A 16,802-nucleotide genomic window follows, 5' to 3' on the forward strand; every position below is an offset into this window, starting at 1 on the left:
CAGACCCTCTGTTCATACAAAACCTGTCATATGCAGACACAAAGTTATTAATAGTTTGAAACAATTTTTTTCTAAAATTGACCCCAATTGTTATACAATTAATGTTGAATATACATTACATATGTATCAAATTGTATCCATATTGCATCATTGACAATAATACATATAAAGAACGAGTCACCACCTAAATACTTAGTTAGATAAAAAAAAATATCAAAACATGTGTCACCATCTAAATTTATTTTTATGGGTGAATCCACCTTTAAATTTTTCTAATTTGATTCTCTTTCAATCTCGCTCAACTTGCCGAACTCTTCCATCTTTCCAGAAAGTGATTTGGCTAAGTTTTAGACTCTTTTGTGGAATGTGTCATTCACTCCGATGATGTTTTTGGCATATGACACCCTAATTTCAAATAAAATTGAATAAAATATAGTGATATTGAAAGTCACGCAATACACATGATGCGTCCGGATGAATTTTGAGGTGGGTTACTCCGAAGTGGAAAAAAATATTTTTGAGAAACCATATCTTGTTAGGTCAATACACACAATATTATATGCACTTGCTATAAGATGGTCCATTTTAGGAAAACACAACCATTTTTCCACCAGTGTCAGACTGCTAACACAAGGAATAAGTGCATAGTGAATTGCATCGAAATATTTTTTCTCTCGTATAGTGACGTGTATGATTCTATATGCACCTTCAACTCTTTGAAAAGTTGTTGGCGGACAAGTGCATGATTCTCTTCTCCTTTATTGAGCAAAGCCGAAACAACTTGATAATCGTAGTTACCGTCATTCTTAACATCTACAATCTGCTCAATGTATTTATGCATAAAAAACTACATCTCTTCAATGTGAATATTTTTTAGTAACGGTGGTAAGGGAGACAGTTTTCTAATGCGAACACCATTGAAAACACTTTTTTTAGACTTAAGAGATAGAGAATTCAAAAAATGTGAGTCAACATGTTTAAAGTAGAAAGGATACCACTTCATAGAATTGTCACTCATTATCGGTTTGACTTTTTAGGGATGCCCGTTATTTTAACAGGATCCGAGGATGGTTTCAAATCCCTGATTTTTTGATAGACAATCTTTCTCAACTGCTCTTTGATGTGCAGTTTCATGTTGTCATCAGGTTTCATAAATCTCTCTTGGATCACTCTCCATTCGATTATGATAGATACATTTGATTTATCATCCTTCATCACACCGTCATCATCTAACCAAAGTTTTTTCTAGTGAGTGTAATCTCATCCATACGTGTCGGTCTAGCAAACTTCATTTTATTTGAAATTAAACAAGCACATTAAAGACTGTACATCTTCCTAAGTGTACAACCACACTTTGAACTATCTGACCTTATTTTCTCTGCTCGCTTGGCTCCGTGAGACAAAATTTAATCTCTCCCGAGATATATTGTCAACCAACTGTGAATAAACAATGTTGTCTTTGAATAAATGTTCTAATACATTAATGCTTCGACCAAAATATGTGTGTGTATCATTATGTTGATTTAAGATCATTTGGTTCACAGATTCCCAACCTCTACAAAAATCACCTTTATTATTTTCCAACCAATTTTTCAGTGTAGCATGTGCAGATTCAACTATGTTATCCAAAGTGTATAAATTGATCAGTCCAAGCATATACAATCTTCGCCTTCACCTGATTTAGAATTATACTCTCAACACATTTTAAAAAATATGGATATCTCGCACACACCATCCTAAAATGTATGACAAATTATGCATATAACTCTTTATTTGAAGAACTTATTATACCATTATAGATATCCATTATGCATTCCAATATCACACTAGCTTTAACCATTTTATAATCTTCACCATTGATTTATTTGGTCTCTACCGCAGGTTAGAGTCTACTTCTCACATTTTTTATCATGTGATACCTACAAAATAATGCATAGGATTTAGGAAACAAATTTACAACTGAATTCATTAGTGTGGTACTGAAATTTGTTACAATACCTTTGACATGTTTTCTTGGTCCTTCAACATAGTCTTGCACACTTCCAAAACCCATGTAACATTGTTTTCCTTTTCACTATTCAAAAATGCAAAATCCACTTAAAAAGTCATTTTCGTCGAAGTAACACAAAAAATTTCCAAAAGTAGAAATCTATAATTGTTGGTCTTATATGTTGAATAAATTATGAGCGAAGTACAAAATGTGTCGAACAATTTGGTGAAATTAGGATGAGTCCAAAACATATCTAGAACTGTGACTTCATCCTCACACACTTTGTACCTAAAAACACAATGATCACCATCCAGAAACTTTAACAATTATTGCATTTCAGTTCTTGATCCTCTTATTGCCTTGTTGTTTACGACACGAACATTGTATATTTTCTAGATATTTGATACATTTTAAGGTCTTTTTTGTTTCAAAGTTACAAATATGTTTTTGGACGACACCAAATTCAATGTCATGTTGGAAACAAATTACTTCTCCTCGAAATTAAGGTGACATATAAAGGGATGACCGACTAACTTGTGATCTAAGTCATGATTATATATACCAGAAACCACATTAAATTCCATGTATTATTCGCCTTAAGGTATTCATGCACTTTAAAAGAGCCCTCGCACTTTCTCGTTCCAGTGTTATCCCATTTCAACTTTCAAATAAATTGTTGATACTTGCCATTTCTTTAGCATCTCATTATTACAAACACATGTCTTATATCATAACCATTATGAGACCTCTCGATTACAATGTCAAACTTCAATTTGGTGGCCTCCGTACAAATCCATTGGAGCATATCTTCATGAATAGGAAACTCATGTTTATTTGTAAATTATTCACAAACATCTACCTCAACATCAACTGATTTAACATCATCTTCAACATCCTCCAGTTTAACATCTCCTTTCACTTCACCCAAGTTAACATCCATATGTATAGTAGCTTTGAGGAAAATATCAGGATGAATATATCTATGCCCAATCATAACATAAAACAAATTTAAAATTCAAACTCAACTTTTGAACAATATGGAAATGCATATCCGAAACACAAGAATGAAGTTTTTGAGTATAAAAATTGATTGAAAACGAAAGGATGTTTTTTAAAAGTTGAGAGAAAAATATAGTTTAATAATGAAAAAGAACATGCAAGATGGTGTTTTATTTAATTTTCCTGACAAAACCAAAAATGCAATGAATTATGAAATAAACAAGTTCATTAAATAAATACACCTCTGATGAGAGAAAATCATGAAAAAGATCATGCAAGATGGTGTTTTATTTAATTTTCCTGACAAAACCAAAAATGCAATGAATTATGAAATAAACAAGTTTATTAAATAAATATTACAAATGCATCTCCGAATTAATCATTTCATCGATACAAAGATGCATTTCTAAACTATTTTTTGACAAAAGAGATGATGTCTCACTTGCAATGTCTTTTTTATGTGCATTTGATGCAGTCTTAAAAATACACTTCTAAAATACAAGAAAGATGACATGGAAGAAAAGGAAGACCAAGTTCATCTAAGGCAAACAATGTAGTTAATTTTTGGTTATTTTTTTAGAGTACTCATGAAATTCTTGTTATCTTTAGTCATTTTCTGAGAGTACTCTTGAAATTCTTTTAGCTACACATTGAATACAAAAGAGTTATTTCACTATTTTACATACTCTTAACGATAATTTTTTTAATAAAAATACGCACTTTTTCAATTTAAAGTAAAAACAAAAAATAGAACAATTTAAAGAAAAGCCAAACATGGTGCACTAAAGTTCATCACACTCACATTTCTGTTCCTTTATTTTGTATTTTGAAATTTGAATAGCTTTTATAATAGTTTTCTTTGGTAAACGTTTTTATGATAGTTCAGCAATGCCTTTAGAATCAGAAGTTTATCTAACATGTTTGGAATCTAAAAAAGGGAGAAACTATCCACACCCCAACATCACTTTGAAACTAAACATGCAAACAAAGAAAGCTCCACAAAGAAAGCTTGCATTTGTTACAAAGCCCCTTTCATCAACTTTTAAGATGGAACAAAAAATTGATGAACTACAATGAAAAATAACTAGCATAAAAAGCCACTTCAATATAAGTTACTAACTGATGAAAATCTTGCAACATTTTAATGTACCCAAGGCCTTCCTCTGGGTAACAGTGAAATTAGATTAATTGTGCCACAAAAACATAATTTCAACTCATCTTTTTATTCTTCAAAATGCATATATCAAGCAGATTTGGCCAAATATGCTTTCCATCCTTGTAGACGGTATTCATGAGCTGCCTCGGCAGGATTTGCTGCCTTGATGATGCCACGCCCCACGATTATAATGTCACTTCCCCTATCATGAACGACCTGGAAAAAAAACCGTTTAGTCAAGATCGGTATACTCAAACTCACAAAATGGCAACTTGAACAAGATGAAGGGTAACATGAAAAACTTACAGAATGTGGAGTGTTATATTGTTGCCCTAAACCATCGCCACCAGTCACCATTTGAACCCCAGGAGTTGCTTGAATGAAAGAGGGATTTATGGGTGCCCCTGGCCATGATGCTGGGTTGACAGAGATGAAGCCAATTACAAAGTCGGAATGCTCCTCAGCAATTTTCACTGCAGCAGCAGTATAATCTCCCTTGGCAAGGTTACCAGCAGAGCTCATTTCAGCAAGCAGCAATAGTCCCCTGCCACGAGGCAAACCCTGAGTATGGTTCAAGAAACATGTTATCGGTCAATTATTAGATTCTTGCTATAAAAAATATATAATTATTAGAGTAAAACATGTTTTTAGTCCTATAAAATTTTTCAAGTTTAGTCCTTATAAACATTTTGACCTTTTTTTAGTCCCTATGTTTTATAAAAAAACAAGGGACTAAAAGGACCCGTTTTATAGAAGGAAAGAACTAAATAAGAAAATGGATATTTTATAGAGACTAAAAACATATTTAACCTTATACGTTATAAAGAAAATGACTATCTATACATACCTTCAATTTTAGTCCATCCACGATTCCGGGACCAGAGATTATGTGAGCATTTACTATGTGAGCCCAATCCAATATGTGAAAGATTCCTCTGTTGATATTGAAATAGAACAATGCCATATTGAATTTAGATACAGATGAGGAACCCATAAACAAAAGGAATCTGAGATAGTTGAACACATCTTTACCCTTCATATTGCATGGTCACTGTGTTACCAATGTCAGCAAACTTACGATCCTCAAAGATTAAGAAGTTGTGTTTTTCTGCAATCTTCAGTAGGATAAAATAAAGCATACATTAAACACCACAAAACCAGAAATGTAGGAGATTCTTTAAAATTTGACACAGACTTGTAGTCACGTATAAAACTCTTATCATAGATTAAAGACATGAAATCATTCTTCTGTGTTTGAAAACTACTAAGAAATCTTCTAGTGGACTAGTTGTCAATAGTATTAGGAAGGAGAAGTTTCTACCGTAAATTACATAATACTGAAAGGCAAAAAAAGACATGAACAAAATAGGTTTCTTTAAGAAATATACCGAGAGAAGCTTAGAGCCAAAATCAGGAGTAAAATCTGGCAAAATATCCACATGAGTCTTCAGCAAGCATATCTCAGGTCCAACCTATCAGAAAAAAACAAGACAACTTAGTCGAAAAAGACATAATTATGATGGCCAAACTTACACTTACAAAGTTACAATCTAGTTGATAATAACAAGCCAAATACAGGACTCTTTCAAAAACATTCGAGAAAACAAAATTGCATGAACTGATTAAGAATAAGTAAAAGTATATTACTCTTATTATGGGAGGTTGTACCAAATGAACAATCACTTACCTTCTCAGCGATTTCAAGCAATTCAGCAGCAGTTCCAACATCTGCAGCCAAACACAGGTTACTCTCCTTCTGAGCCATTATCTCAAACAACTTTTTTCCTGTTGGGTTCTTGGACAAATTAGCCCTCTCCCCAAACGATAAGGACTTGACCTTAGTTATTGGCTTCTCAACCTTAGCCAAAGCAGCAACCTTCCGATTCTCATCTAAGAATTTTGTAACAACCCCTACCATCTCGTCATCAAGTCTTCCATGATCCCTCAAAATTTTCACCATTTCAGTTAATTTGATAATGGCATGCAGCTTGATACCATTCTCCTCCAAATTTTCCCTCCCACCTTGCTCTCTATCGATCAAGACAACAGCATCAGTAATCTTCAAACCCACAGATCGTAGTGGCGCAGCTGTCTCCAAAACTGATGTTCCACTGGTAACCAAATCCTCAATGATTAAGCAGCTCTGCCCAGGCTTGAAATCACCTTCAATGGCTTTAGCAGTGCCATAGTCTTTGACTTCCTTACGACGCATGACCATGGGAATGTTCTGAGCAAGAGAGACGCATGTGGCTATGGGTAATGCAGTGTAAGGGACACCACATACAACTTCAAAGGAAGTGGATGAGACAGAGGAAAGTAGGGTCTCAGAGATTTGCCGGAGGAGAGAAGGATAAGATATAATGAGACGGAGGTCAATGTAGATTGGCGAAGAGATGCCAGATTTGAGCTTGAAGTTTCCGAATTTGACAGCTGATATCTCATGGAGTTGAAGAACAAGAGACTCCACCAATGATGCCGACGCCATTTCTACACGAATAATAATTCCTTGGTAACCTGTGTCACTCAGTCAGCATCACACTCATCAATTGAAAAAATCTGAAGAAACATAGATGTAAAACTAAAAATGCAAAGGATATTCAAGTACTTGTCTTGAAACGTTAAGCACTTGAGGGTCATGATAACAAATAATTCATGATAGCATCCCCACATCATGAATGATATCATAGATTAAAATAATTCCTACATGATTTTAAGGACTGTAAATTTAAGGAGTAATTTTGATTTTTTAGAGGCAAAAAGGATTGTGGGTCAAAAACAACTCCAGGCAGGAACCACCCTGCTCTGCTATCCCGCTATTTACCCTATAGCGGCCACTATAGTGTTCTGCACCGCTAAGGCTCTTCCCATAGCAGTCGCCCTCCGCTCCACTCCACTATAGTGCCGCTATTGACTAGCGTCGCTCTCTGCTCCACTCCACTACAGCGGGATAGTGCCACTAATGGCTGCTATTGACTACCGGACTATGACCTCCCTAAACTATCATTCTCTCTCCAACTTGGTCTCTGAACCAATCTAAACATAACTAACCATCTTTAAGCTATTTTTAATCCATCAAATTAGTCCTCAAACTATCCTTCTCTCTCATTTCAAAAATCAACTGATGGACTAACATGATAGATCAATAATAATTTCAAGACAACTTGTTATATTTCTATATAGTTCAGAGCCTAAATTGAAGGTTTGTCCAAAAAAATAAAATTAAATGAATAAACTACCTTATAAACAAGACATTGATAAAATTTTCCAATTGATACAATCCTGTAAACTAAAATCAACATTAATCTAAACTCAGATACCTTTTCAATACAAGTCAGAAAACTGAATGGTAGCATAATTAAAAAAACTGTAGGAAACTGCCACAACAAAACGGTATTGACAGGTGCCGATATAGTTAATTCACACCGCGACGACCGCAATCAGTATCGTAACACATGTACATGCCGAAATCGCGACTACAACGCCACCGTTTTTAAAACCTTGAGCATAACTTCTCAACAGTATTAGTGAAATAGTGAAATAGTGAAATAAGAACAACATGCATCTTTATTATTATTCAGTTTTCGGCGAATAGTTTTTGAAATGCAGAAATCGTAGAAGCGAAGCGGAGATATTATTACAAGAGAGGGAAAGAGAGAGTACCTCGGTTGAAGCAAAACGGAGCGGCGGAGAAGGCGGCGGCGCGAAGGGAGGTGTGAGGAGGTGGCTGGGTAGTGAGGTAGAGTGGTGAGTGACTTTATGAATGTGTATTTTATTCTTTTGGTAATGGCTGAGCTTTAAAGTACGAAAAGAGAGACCATCGATCGTATAAATATTTGATTCCCCTAGCTTCTAGAGAAAATGTAACAGGAGAAAAAGATAAAGCCCAAATCCAATTATGTGTGTGCAACCTAAATAATATTAAAATTGTAATTGATCTACTTAAATAAGTTCAATTAATAATTGTAATATTTTACTTATTTATTTTGAATTATACTATCCATAAATTTTAGTTTAATTACCGATTGTGGGAGTTTCTAATGGTTATCATTCACGAATTTTCAATCCATTATATTTTAATTATTCAATTTAAATGGTCAAATTTCAATCATTAAACTATTTATAAAAAAAATTACGAGTTGAAATCCACTATATTTCACTTATTCACTATAAACGGTGAAATTTTAACCATTAAACTATTTATTAAAACATTTTTTTTATCCAAATAATCTTATTTTTCAAAAAAAAATTCCAAAATAACCCATTTTTTTAGATTATTTTTTAAAATGTCTCACTTTGAAGAGGTGACGTCAGATGAATTGGTTCCTACTCTTAAACTTAGTGAGGTGGCGCCAATTGGATTGACTAGTGCAGCTAGTGCTGCCAATTCAATTGGCGCATGTGTGTTAATTTATAAAGGAGGCGCCAATTGGTTTGGCACATGTGTGTTTCGTAAAAAAAGATTAAAAACGTTGTATATTTTAGATAAAATTCAAAATCTGACCAATTCATATTAATATCTGTTTACACAAAAAGACTAATGTTATTGACCGGGATGACCTAACCGAACTCGTGGCCCTAACTCATGTTGATGATTCATCCCAAGTGTTTGAGTATCTGAGGGTTCAGGAACATCACCACCAACTGCAGAAGATTGTTTGAGATTTTCAGACAAATTTGCGTAGTCTTGTGTATGCATTGAAGGGCTTCCGCCATAGCTGAGTTCATGACTCAATGCCAGAGTAGTTGGGTTGTGTTTGAGTTATTGGAGGGCGACCAGAACGATTGAATGGAGACATTGGTGTGAATGATGCGTCGAGGAAAGATTGAAATGATTGTTGTGGTGTTTGGTAGCCATATGGTTGTTGCATGTTTTGGTTTTGTGATGTTTGGGCTTCTTGGCTATAGTAGGAAGAGGGACGGTTGGTGTTAAATGATCGCTGAGTGTTTTGACTAAGGCGACTATGGTATGGTGATATGTTGGGTGCATATCGATGTTGGGTGTCTTGATGATGATCTACTTGTTGGTGGTGGTACGGGGTATGCTCTTGGTATTGTGGTTGGATGTTTGACATGTTAGGGTTGTAGGTTTGTGTGTTTGTGGATCAGAAATTTTAATGGGTAGGGAGTTGTGAGTAACCAGTCTGACAATGTTGTTAGGGGTTAAATATTGAACCTTCTTGTGTGTAAGTTGTCTGGTGTGGGTCGTATAGGTACTGTAGGACCCCAATTTTGTCCCTAAGATCCCTCATGGCATCATATCATAGCATTGCATAGCCTCAAGGATCATTGGACACCTTGCTTCCTTCCCTGTGGGTGGGATATCTTTTGAGAGTGGTTCTTGATCACCAAGCATTGTTTGCATTTGTATATCATTGCTTTTCTTTTAATCACTAACCAAAAATGTACAAAAATATGTCATCTAACATTTGTCTTGCAGCTTAAGCAGTCAACAGGTCAAGGCAATTCAAGTGAATCCTTTGTGCAAGAGATGAAGTTTCCATTGAGATATGGATCATGTGATCATTATATGGAGCTTATATGAGCTATATATTCATTTTGGAGCAAATTCCCCAAGTGGTTGAAGCTCAAGTTCATCAGAACATTTTCAGGTCATCTAAGGGCATATGCCAGTCAACTGAAAGTCAACTGTGGGATTTGAATTGAGGAATTGAGTTTCTTCATCTCATTCATGTCCAAATAATGCTTATTCATCATGTCAAATCTCTACATTGAAGAATTTGAAGTCAGTGCAAAAGTTTCCAAAAATGGAAAGTGACCTATAATTTCAACTTTCCAAAAATGGAAAGTTTTTGGTCCAACTTCAACTCAACTTTCCAACATCAAAGAAGCTTCAAATGAATTTTTTTTCCAACATGAAAGTTGAAGATCTCTCTCTCCCATTTCCAAAAAGTCCAAGATCATGAGCATCTGATGAATGGTTGAGGAGATATGGTCCAATCATTGCCAAGTGTACATGGAACTTCAAAAAGCCATAACTTTTGATTCATAACTCCAAATTTGGTGCCTCTTTTTCTAAAATGCTTCTCATGACATGAACTTTTCAAAATATTCATCACATTACTTGAAATTGTATCACATGGTCATTTGCTATTCCATGCCCATTTTGGAGGGAAACTTGAAAATTTAAAATTGGTGCATCATGGGAACAAATCACCATTGCCATTGTGTTAATTGGAAGTTTTTAAGTGACTTTGAGCAGCCATGTAGCACTGTTCACGTATGCATGCTTCATGCACCTTCCAATTTCAATTTTTGTCACACACCCTTATTTTGCTTAATCTCAAATTAACCATGATTAATTTTAATTAAAATGAGATTAGGACAGAGTATATAAGCAAAACCCTAACAGAATTTGAGGGATTCACCATTTTTAGATCTAGATCTCAAAATTCTCTCTCCCTCCAAAATTTTCTTCTAATCAAAAATTCAAAAATCTTCAAAGAACCTTGCAATATTCTTCCATATTCTTGTTCTCTGGTGTGAATTTAGTGCAGATCAAGCTTGGGATTGTTGAATTCGTGTGGAAATCAAGCATGGCAAGTTCATGAAGGTGAAGATGGAAGTTGATTGTTGAGCTGGATTTAAGCCACTACAAGCCTCAATTACTACACAAAGCTTCAAGATAACATCTCAGGAGTTGATTTGGATCGTTTGGAGTCTTGAATCGTGCATTTCAAGAAGCTGCTCTTCAAGAGGTTCAATTTTCGAATCTCATAGTTCTTCAATTCATTAACATGTTCATGTAGATCTTTCTTTGCTGATAATTCTGAGCTAAAATTCACATGATTTGGTGCATTATTGAGTGAGATACGTGTGATTAAAGTTTTGTGCATCAAACTTCTTTTGCTCGATTCTCTCTGTTCATGATGAATTAGGATTAGATAATGCTTGATCTGTAATCTCCATTGCATGAGGATTCGAATGGTGTATTAATTTTGAAATTCTGCACAAAAAAATTGTTGAGAGCACTGTTCCTCCACCGTCTTCACGAAGAAGACGGTGGTTTCCACCTGTTTCACCGCCGTCTGGTTATTACTATAACTGTGCTAGGGTTTTGTACGTTGGCATGCCACGCGAGCGCTTCGCTGGCCTTTCCATTGGCCAACATCCTTTTGACTTTGCCACATGTGCGCTTGACCGCTGACTGGATAAGCCAACGCATTAGTGAAACGCCTGCGTTTCATATGTTCCAGCCTTCGATTCTTGGCTCAGGCAAATTTTCGTCAGCGCGCCTCATTTAATTTGTAACAGGCTTCGATTCCTGGCGCCACCACATTTTCAAAATTAATTCTCACTCTTCACTTTCCCTCCAATTTCTATATGCCATGATCCATTTCATTTAAAAAAATTTGTTAACTTTGAAAATTCATAATAAATTGAAAAATGATCTAATTAATTCCTGGTTTTTTGCTACTTGATCCTTGGAACGCCTTCTATTTTATGGTGTTGATTTCTGAAATTGTGCATGGCTGGATTTTGAATTGTGTTAGGATGATTGAACATGTGTGCATATATGACCTTGCTCCATTCTTCCTATTGTGAAATGCTTGATATTGATCCAATTGCCATGAAATTTTGCATGATGATTCTTAACATGTTTATGGATGTTTGAGGCTTGATTGTGCATTTTTACCATTTTTCATTTCTGTTTTATACACATGATTGTATGGTGTGACAATGTGTGTCACACAATTGGATGATCAACTTGTGCAATTTTATTTCCATATCAAATGAGCTTCTCTGTTTATGATTTTTGGTATGTTGATTCTATTGGACATGTTGTATGCACACAAAATTTTTCATAATTGTTTGAATCAATTCTGTTTTGATTTGGAATTTTCATTCTCAATGTCCAAATGTATGCTTTGAATTTGCCTTTGCCTTTTCTTGCACATGAAATGGATTTGCTTAAGGCTTTTGATTTGGTCCTTTTTAGGACATGTTCATGATTGAATAAAAATGCTTTGTGTTGAATATTGGTTGCTGTTTTGACTTTTTTCTCCACCTTTGACCCTAGGCTTTGACCTAGGGGTTGGAACTCACATTTGAGCTTTGAATTTCAGGTTCAAGCATCCAATTTCCATGATTGAGGTTGCCTCATCATTTGAGTGTTGATATTTGCTATTGATTGCTAACATTTGGTTGTTTTATAGGCTTTGATGATAGCTCACTTGAGTTGTTTGGCTTACATGTTGTATATTGGGATTGTCTGTTTGTTGTTAACTGTTGTCTGTTTTATCTGAACACTATACTGATTGTTTGGTTGTTTGCACAGGTACTTTAGTAGCTTTAACTCATTATTTGAGTTGCTTTGCTTTGCTTGTGGTTGGCATACCACTTAGGTATTTTCCTTGATCTCCATGTAGTCTGGAAGACCTGTCATGTTATTTTGGCAGACACCTGTCTGAAGCCCTCCTTAAGAGGCCATGTCTTTGTTTGTCTAATTTTGTGCCAAGCAGGTTAAGTCCTCTTAAGAGGCAATTGGCAGATACAAGGGATGTGCAATCCATCCCCTGCTACTCAGTTGTGTCATTCATTTTGCTCACACCATGTGTTGATGCACTTTGAATAAAAAACCAAAAATCTTGTACATAGAGTCATGTCATTGTGGAATAGAGTTCCCCATTCTGGACTCCCACATATTCTATTAATTCAAGCTCTCCCAGACCAGGGATAAGAGCTATGAGGCATAACCCTCATCTCCATTTCATCTGCTCACCTTAACTCTTAATGTTAGAGGTTAAGAGCCTGACTACCCATTCCAGTATTTGGCTTGTTTGTCAAGGTCGATATGACCCCTTGACTAAAGCCCAACCTTGCTTGAGCCTATTGATTGTGTATAGTGTGTGATAATTGACTGTTTGTTTACCTGTTTGTCCATCTGCGCATAATTGTTTGTGTGTGCCTCTGTGCATTGTTTTCATCTTTGAGCATTAATTGTATATCATTTCATGATCATTGTTCATACTTTGTGACATTTTGTTTTATCCATCAAGGAGTCAATTGTAAGTCCAACTATTGGCATTTGTTTCCTGTGATCTGGTAGGAGTTGGAACTAAGACCATTGATTGGCATTCCATTTCCTTGGAGTCGAGTGTAAGACCATTTATTGGCAACTTGTTTCCTCTTGCTTTTTGCATTTGTTTTCTTTGCTTTGTGAGGCTAGTGTAAGTCCATTGATTGGCATCTGGTTTCCATCTTTGTTTTGTGAGTCTAGTATAAGTCCATTGATTGGCATCTGGTTTCCAATTATTTTGGCTATTTCTGATACATTGTTTATCTGTTATCTGCTTGTTGTCTATTCCAAAGGAATCACTTGGATCATCTACATATGATCTCAAGAGGTGAACTCCTAAGAAGTTTTGCATCCCTTAACCTCCCACCTTTTGTTCTTCAAACCTCCACTTGCATTTTGATTAACCTAAACCAGAAAACTATTGTGCAAACATTTTCATTTCTTTTCAAATTAGAAACCTAGGCCTTAGGCCTTTGATTTTCAAACTTCATTTTCACAATACTTCTTTTGAATTGAATTCTAATCATACTTTGACTTCATTTTATGAATAATTCTAATTGGTTAATTCCACTCATTCAATTGCTTTTGTGGCTTCGTCCACTTCTTGATAAGTTTTCATACATTAGCCATAGATCTCAATTATCTTAGTGGTTGATGTGCATCTCACCTTTTGTCCTTAGTGATTGAATTGTAAGACTTCCTTGCTTATTATAGGGCATAGTCCCTCACTAGCAAGTTGAAGCTTTTCTCACATGGTGGACTTGTGGTTGTATAGGTTGAGTTTTCTCCCGTGGATAATGAAAGACCTTAGGGCTTTTGTTTAAAATCAATCCACTTACCTTTTTGGAAATCTTTTAGCCGAACTACGAGGTTTTGATCCTGTAAAGATACGTAGGCAATGGATCTTTCCATCCAAACACAAAAATAATAAAAATTGTACATTCTTTTCTCACCTCTTCCCTCATGTTTGCACAATAAATATTTTCATAAACAATATCTTTTGCAATAATTTGTGAAAAGGGTTCCCTAGGAGTACCTAGGATGCATTGGGTGCCTAACACCTTCCCTTTGCATAATTACCCCCTTACCCAGATCTCTGACCTTTTCATTAGTTTTCTCGTGTAAAACTTCTTAGACTTTTGTTCGCTTTTTAGCCATTCCTTTGGATAAATAAAAGTGCGGTGGCGACTCTATCTTTGTATGCTTTGCTTTTGATTTAGCCAATAAATCATAAAGTGACGAATACACCGCTACAGAAAAGTGGCGACTCTGCTGGGGAATGCATTGTTTCCTAGTGGGTTTGCCTACTTTTCACACTTGTTGTGATATATTGTTTATGACATATTTTTGTGCAATTTGGGATTACTGTATTATTTGTAATGATTGAATTGCTTGATATACATTGCTTGTTTGCTTGGTGATCTCTGCGAGATGAGTTCTATACCCGAACTCGAGTGCACCCTATGATAGGAGAATGGCATAGTCTCGTCGACTTGTGTGGAGTTATTCCTTAGCAAGTTGACTTGCGAGTCCATTCACTTGGTGGAGGTCATGTTGGATTAATGATGTCACACAAGTTATTTGTGGTTAGGCATTATTCTTTCAACATGTGCCTTAGAAGCTAAGGACCTTAGTTTACCAAGCCCATCTTGGCCTATTTTTAGGACGTAGTGCGAAAGTCGTTCAAATGTAAGATTTGATGCGATTGTTACGCGATACTACACTCATATGAGTCTCTCTTGAGAATATTTTTGGAATACGAGTATTCGTTCCTCCGATAATATTCGAAAGATGGGATGATGACTATGGGAACCTCAGGTAGAACATGTTCGGCAGGTTTAAACCATAGTACATTCCCTTTGGGTGGTTCTTAACCGAGACTCCATGCTCGTGACTCACAACAAACCCGTGATTCATGGTTGATCTGTTCACCCATCGTTAATATCAATGGAACTTGGGTGTTGATAAGGTGAAAACCTAATCCATCAAAATGGATGATTGATATTAAGGATGGTTGAACTGTTCGTATATCGTTAATATCAATGGAACTTGGGTGTCGATAAGGTGAAAACCATAATCCACCAAAATGGATGATTGATATTAAGGATAATTCGAGCTATCCCATGACCTTTGTCTGGTGTGCTTTGCTTGATCCTTGAGTGTGATTGTTGCATTCATGCATTCATGCATTCATCTGCATCCATATCATCAGAAAAAAGAAAATTTTCAAGGAACTTAAGGGGTTTATTTGCAAAATTTTCAGATATGGGAAGACCAAAAAGGCATACAAAGAAGTACAACTTTAGACAGCCCGATCTGAAAGAGTTAAGGAATCTGACATCCTATGTATTAGATCCCTTGGGTTTCAAAGCTCGTTATGGAAAGCTTTTGCCTCTGCTGACTACTCAGGTTGATGAAGGATTGATGAGTACTTTGGCGCAGTTCTATGATCCTCTGTATCACTGCTTCTCTTTTCCAGACTTTCAGCTATTGCCTACCCTTGAGGAGTATGCTCATCTTGTGGGTATTCCGATTCTGGATCAGGTGTCGTTCAGTGGCCTGGAGAGTATTCCTACTCCTCGAGACATAGCTGACATGTTGCGCATAGATGAATCTTTGGTTAAAGCTCATATGACTTCCAAAGGTGGAATTCAAGGTCTCCCTTCTGAGTTCCTCATTGCTCAAGCTACTGTTTATGGGAAGGCCATGAGTGAGGACGCCTTTGAAGCCATATTTGTGCTTCTCATCTATGGATTGGTATTATTCCCCAACATCGACAGATTTGTGGATGTGAACGCTATTAGGATCTTCTCTGTTCTTAATCCCGTTCCGACTCTGTTGGGTGATGCCTATGTCTCTTTGCATCTGAGGAATGCAAAGGGTGGTGGTGCTATTGTGTGTTGTTTGCCTCTGTTGTATAAGTGGTTTATTTCTCACTTACCTCAGACGGTCGCTTTCAAGGAGAACAAGGGATGTCTACGGTGGTCTACGAGACTCATGTCTCTCACTAATGATGATATCTCTTGGTATGATCGTGCATATGATAGTGTCTAGATCATTGATTCTTGTGGTGAATTCTCCAATGTGCCTCTTCTTGGTACATGTGGTGGGATCAGCTACAACCCTATCTTAGCACGACGTCAGCTTGGGTTCCCCCTAAAGGATAAGCCTAATAACATTCTGTTAGAAGGTGTGTTCTTTCAGGAGGGTAAAGATCCCCAAGGCCTGAAAGCCAGGATGGTTCGCGCTTGGCGCAAGATTCACAAGAAGGGTAGAAGTGAGTTGGGTCCGAAGAACTGCATTACTTTGGAGCCATATACTACTTGGGTGAGGAAGAGAGCATCCGAGTATCTCATGCCTTATGATTATCCGAGACCTACACCTTTGGTTGTGGCTGGGCCTTCAACCCTCCCTAACCAAGGCGTAGAGGAGTTGAGAGACGAAGACCTTTCATGTGCCTGGATCCGTGAAAGAGAAGAGTTGCTTCAACAGCTTAAGGAGAAGGACACTCTGATCGAGTTCCTCGAGCATCAGGTCATTGACGATCCGAATGATGCATGAACTTCTCTACTTCCTCAGTCTTCTAAGTTCTGGAAAAGGAGGTATGACAGACTCGCCAA

The 16,802-nt window shown here is 36.4% G+C and overlaps 1 protein-coding gene across 1 annotated transcript; it reads right to left on the bottom strand.

Annotated features, from left to right (window-relative positions):
- Nucleotides 1-4,063: 4,063 nt before the first annotated feature.
- Nucleotides 4,064-8,025, bottom strand: LOC127085802 (uridine 5'-monophosphate synthase). The gene is made up of 7 exons (XM_051026354.1): nt 7,806-8,025; nt 5,833-6,659; nt 5,534-5,617; nt 5,178-5,260; nt 4,993-5,080; nt 4,452-4,706; nt 4,064-4,361 (listed from the first exon to the last, which is right to left on the bottom strand). Exons 2-7 carry the CDS (start codon nt 6,628-6,630, stop codon nt 4,233-4,235), a joined length of 1,437 nt encoding a protein of 478 aa, XP_050882311.1. The 5' UTR covers nt 6,631-6,659; nt 7,806-8,025; the 3' UTR covers nt 4,064-4,232.
- Between the last annotated feature and the right edge of the window lie 8,777 nt (nt 8,026-16,802).

This window comes from Lathyrus oleraceus, chromosome 5 (genome assembly GCF_024323335.1).
Source record: "Lathyrus oleraceus cultivar Zhongwan6 chromosome 5, CAAS_Psat_ZW6_1.0, whole genome shotgun sequence".
NCBI classification, from domain to species: domain Eukaryota; kingdom Viridiplantae; phylum Streptophyta; class Magnoliopsida; order Fabales; family Fabaceae; genus Lathyrus; species Lathyrus oleraceus.

What these genes read in the sequence shown, in the direction of transcription:
- LOC127085802 (XM_051026354.1), bottom strand. Translation starts at nt 6,630, where the DNA reads ATGGCGTCGGCATCATTGGTGGAGTCTCTTGTTCTTCAACTCCATGAG. An exon ending in TGCTTGAAATCGCTGAGAAG is followed by an intron (nt 5,618 to 5,832) that starts GTAAGTGATTGT and finishes TTTTTCTGATAG; the next exon opens with GTTGGACCTGAGATATGCTT. An exon ending in TTGGCTCTAAGCTTCTCTCG is followed by an intron (nt 5,261 to 5,533) that starts GTATATTTCTTA and finishes ATCCTACTGAAG; the next exon opens with ATTGCAGAAAAACACAACTT.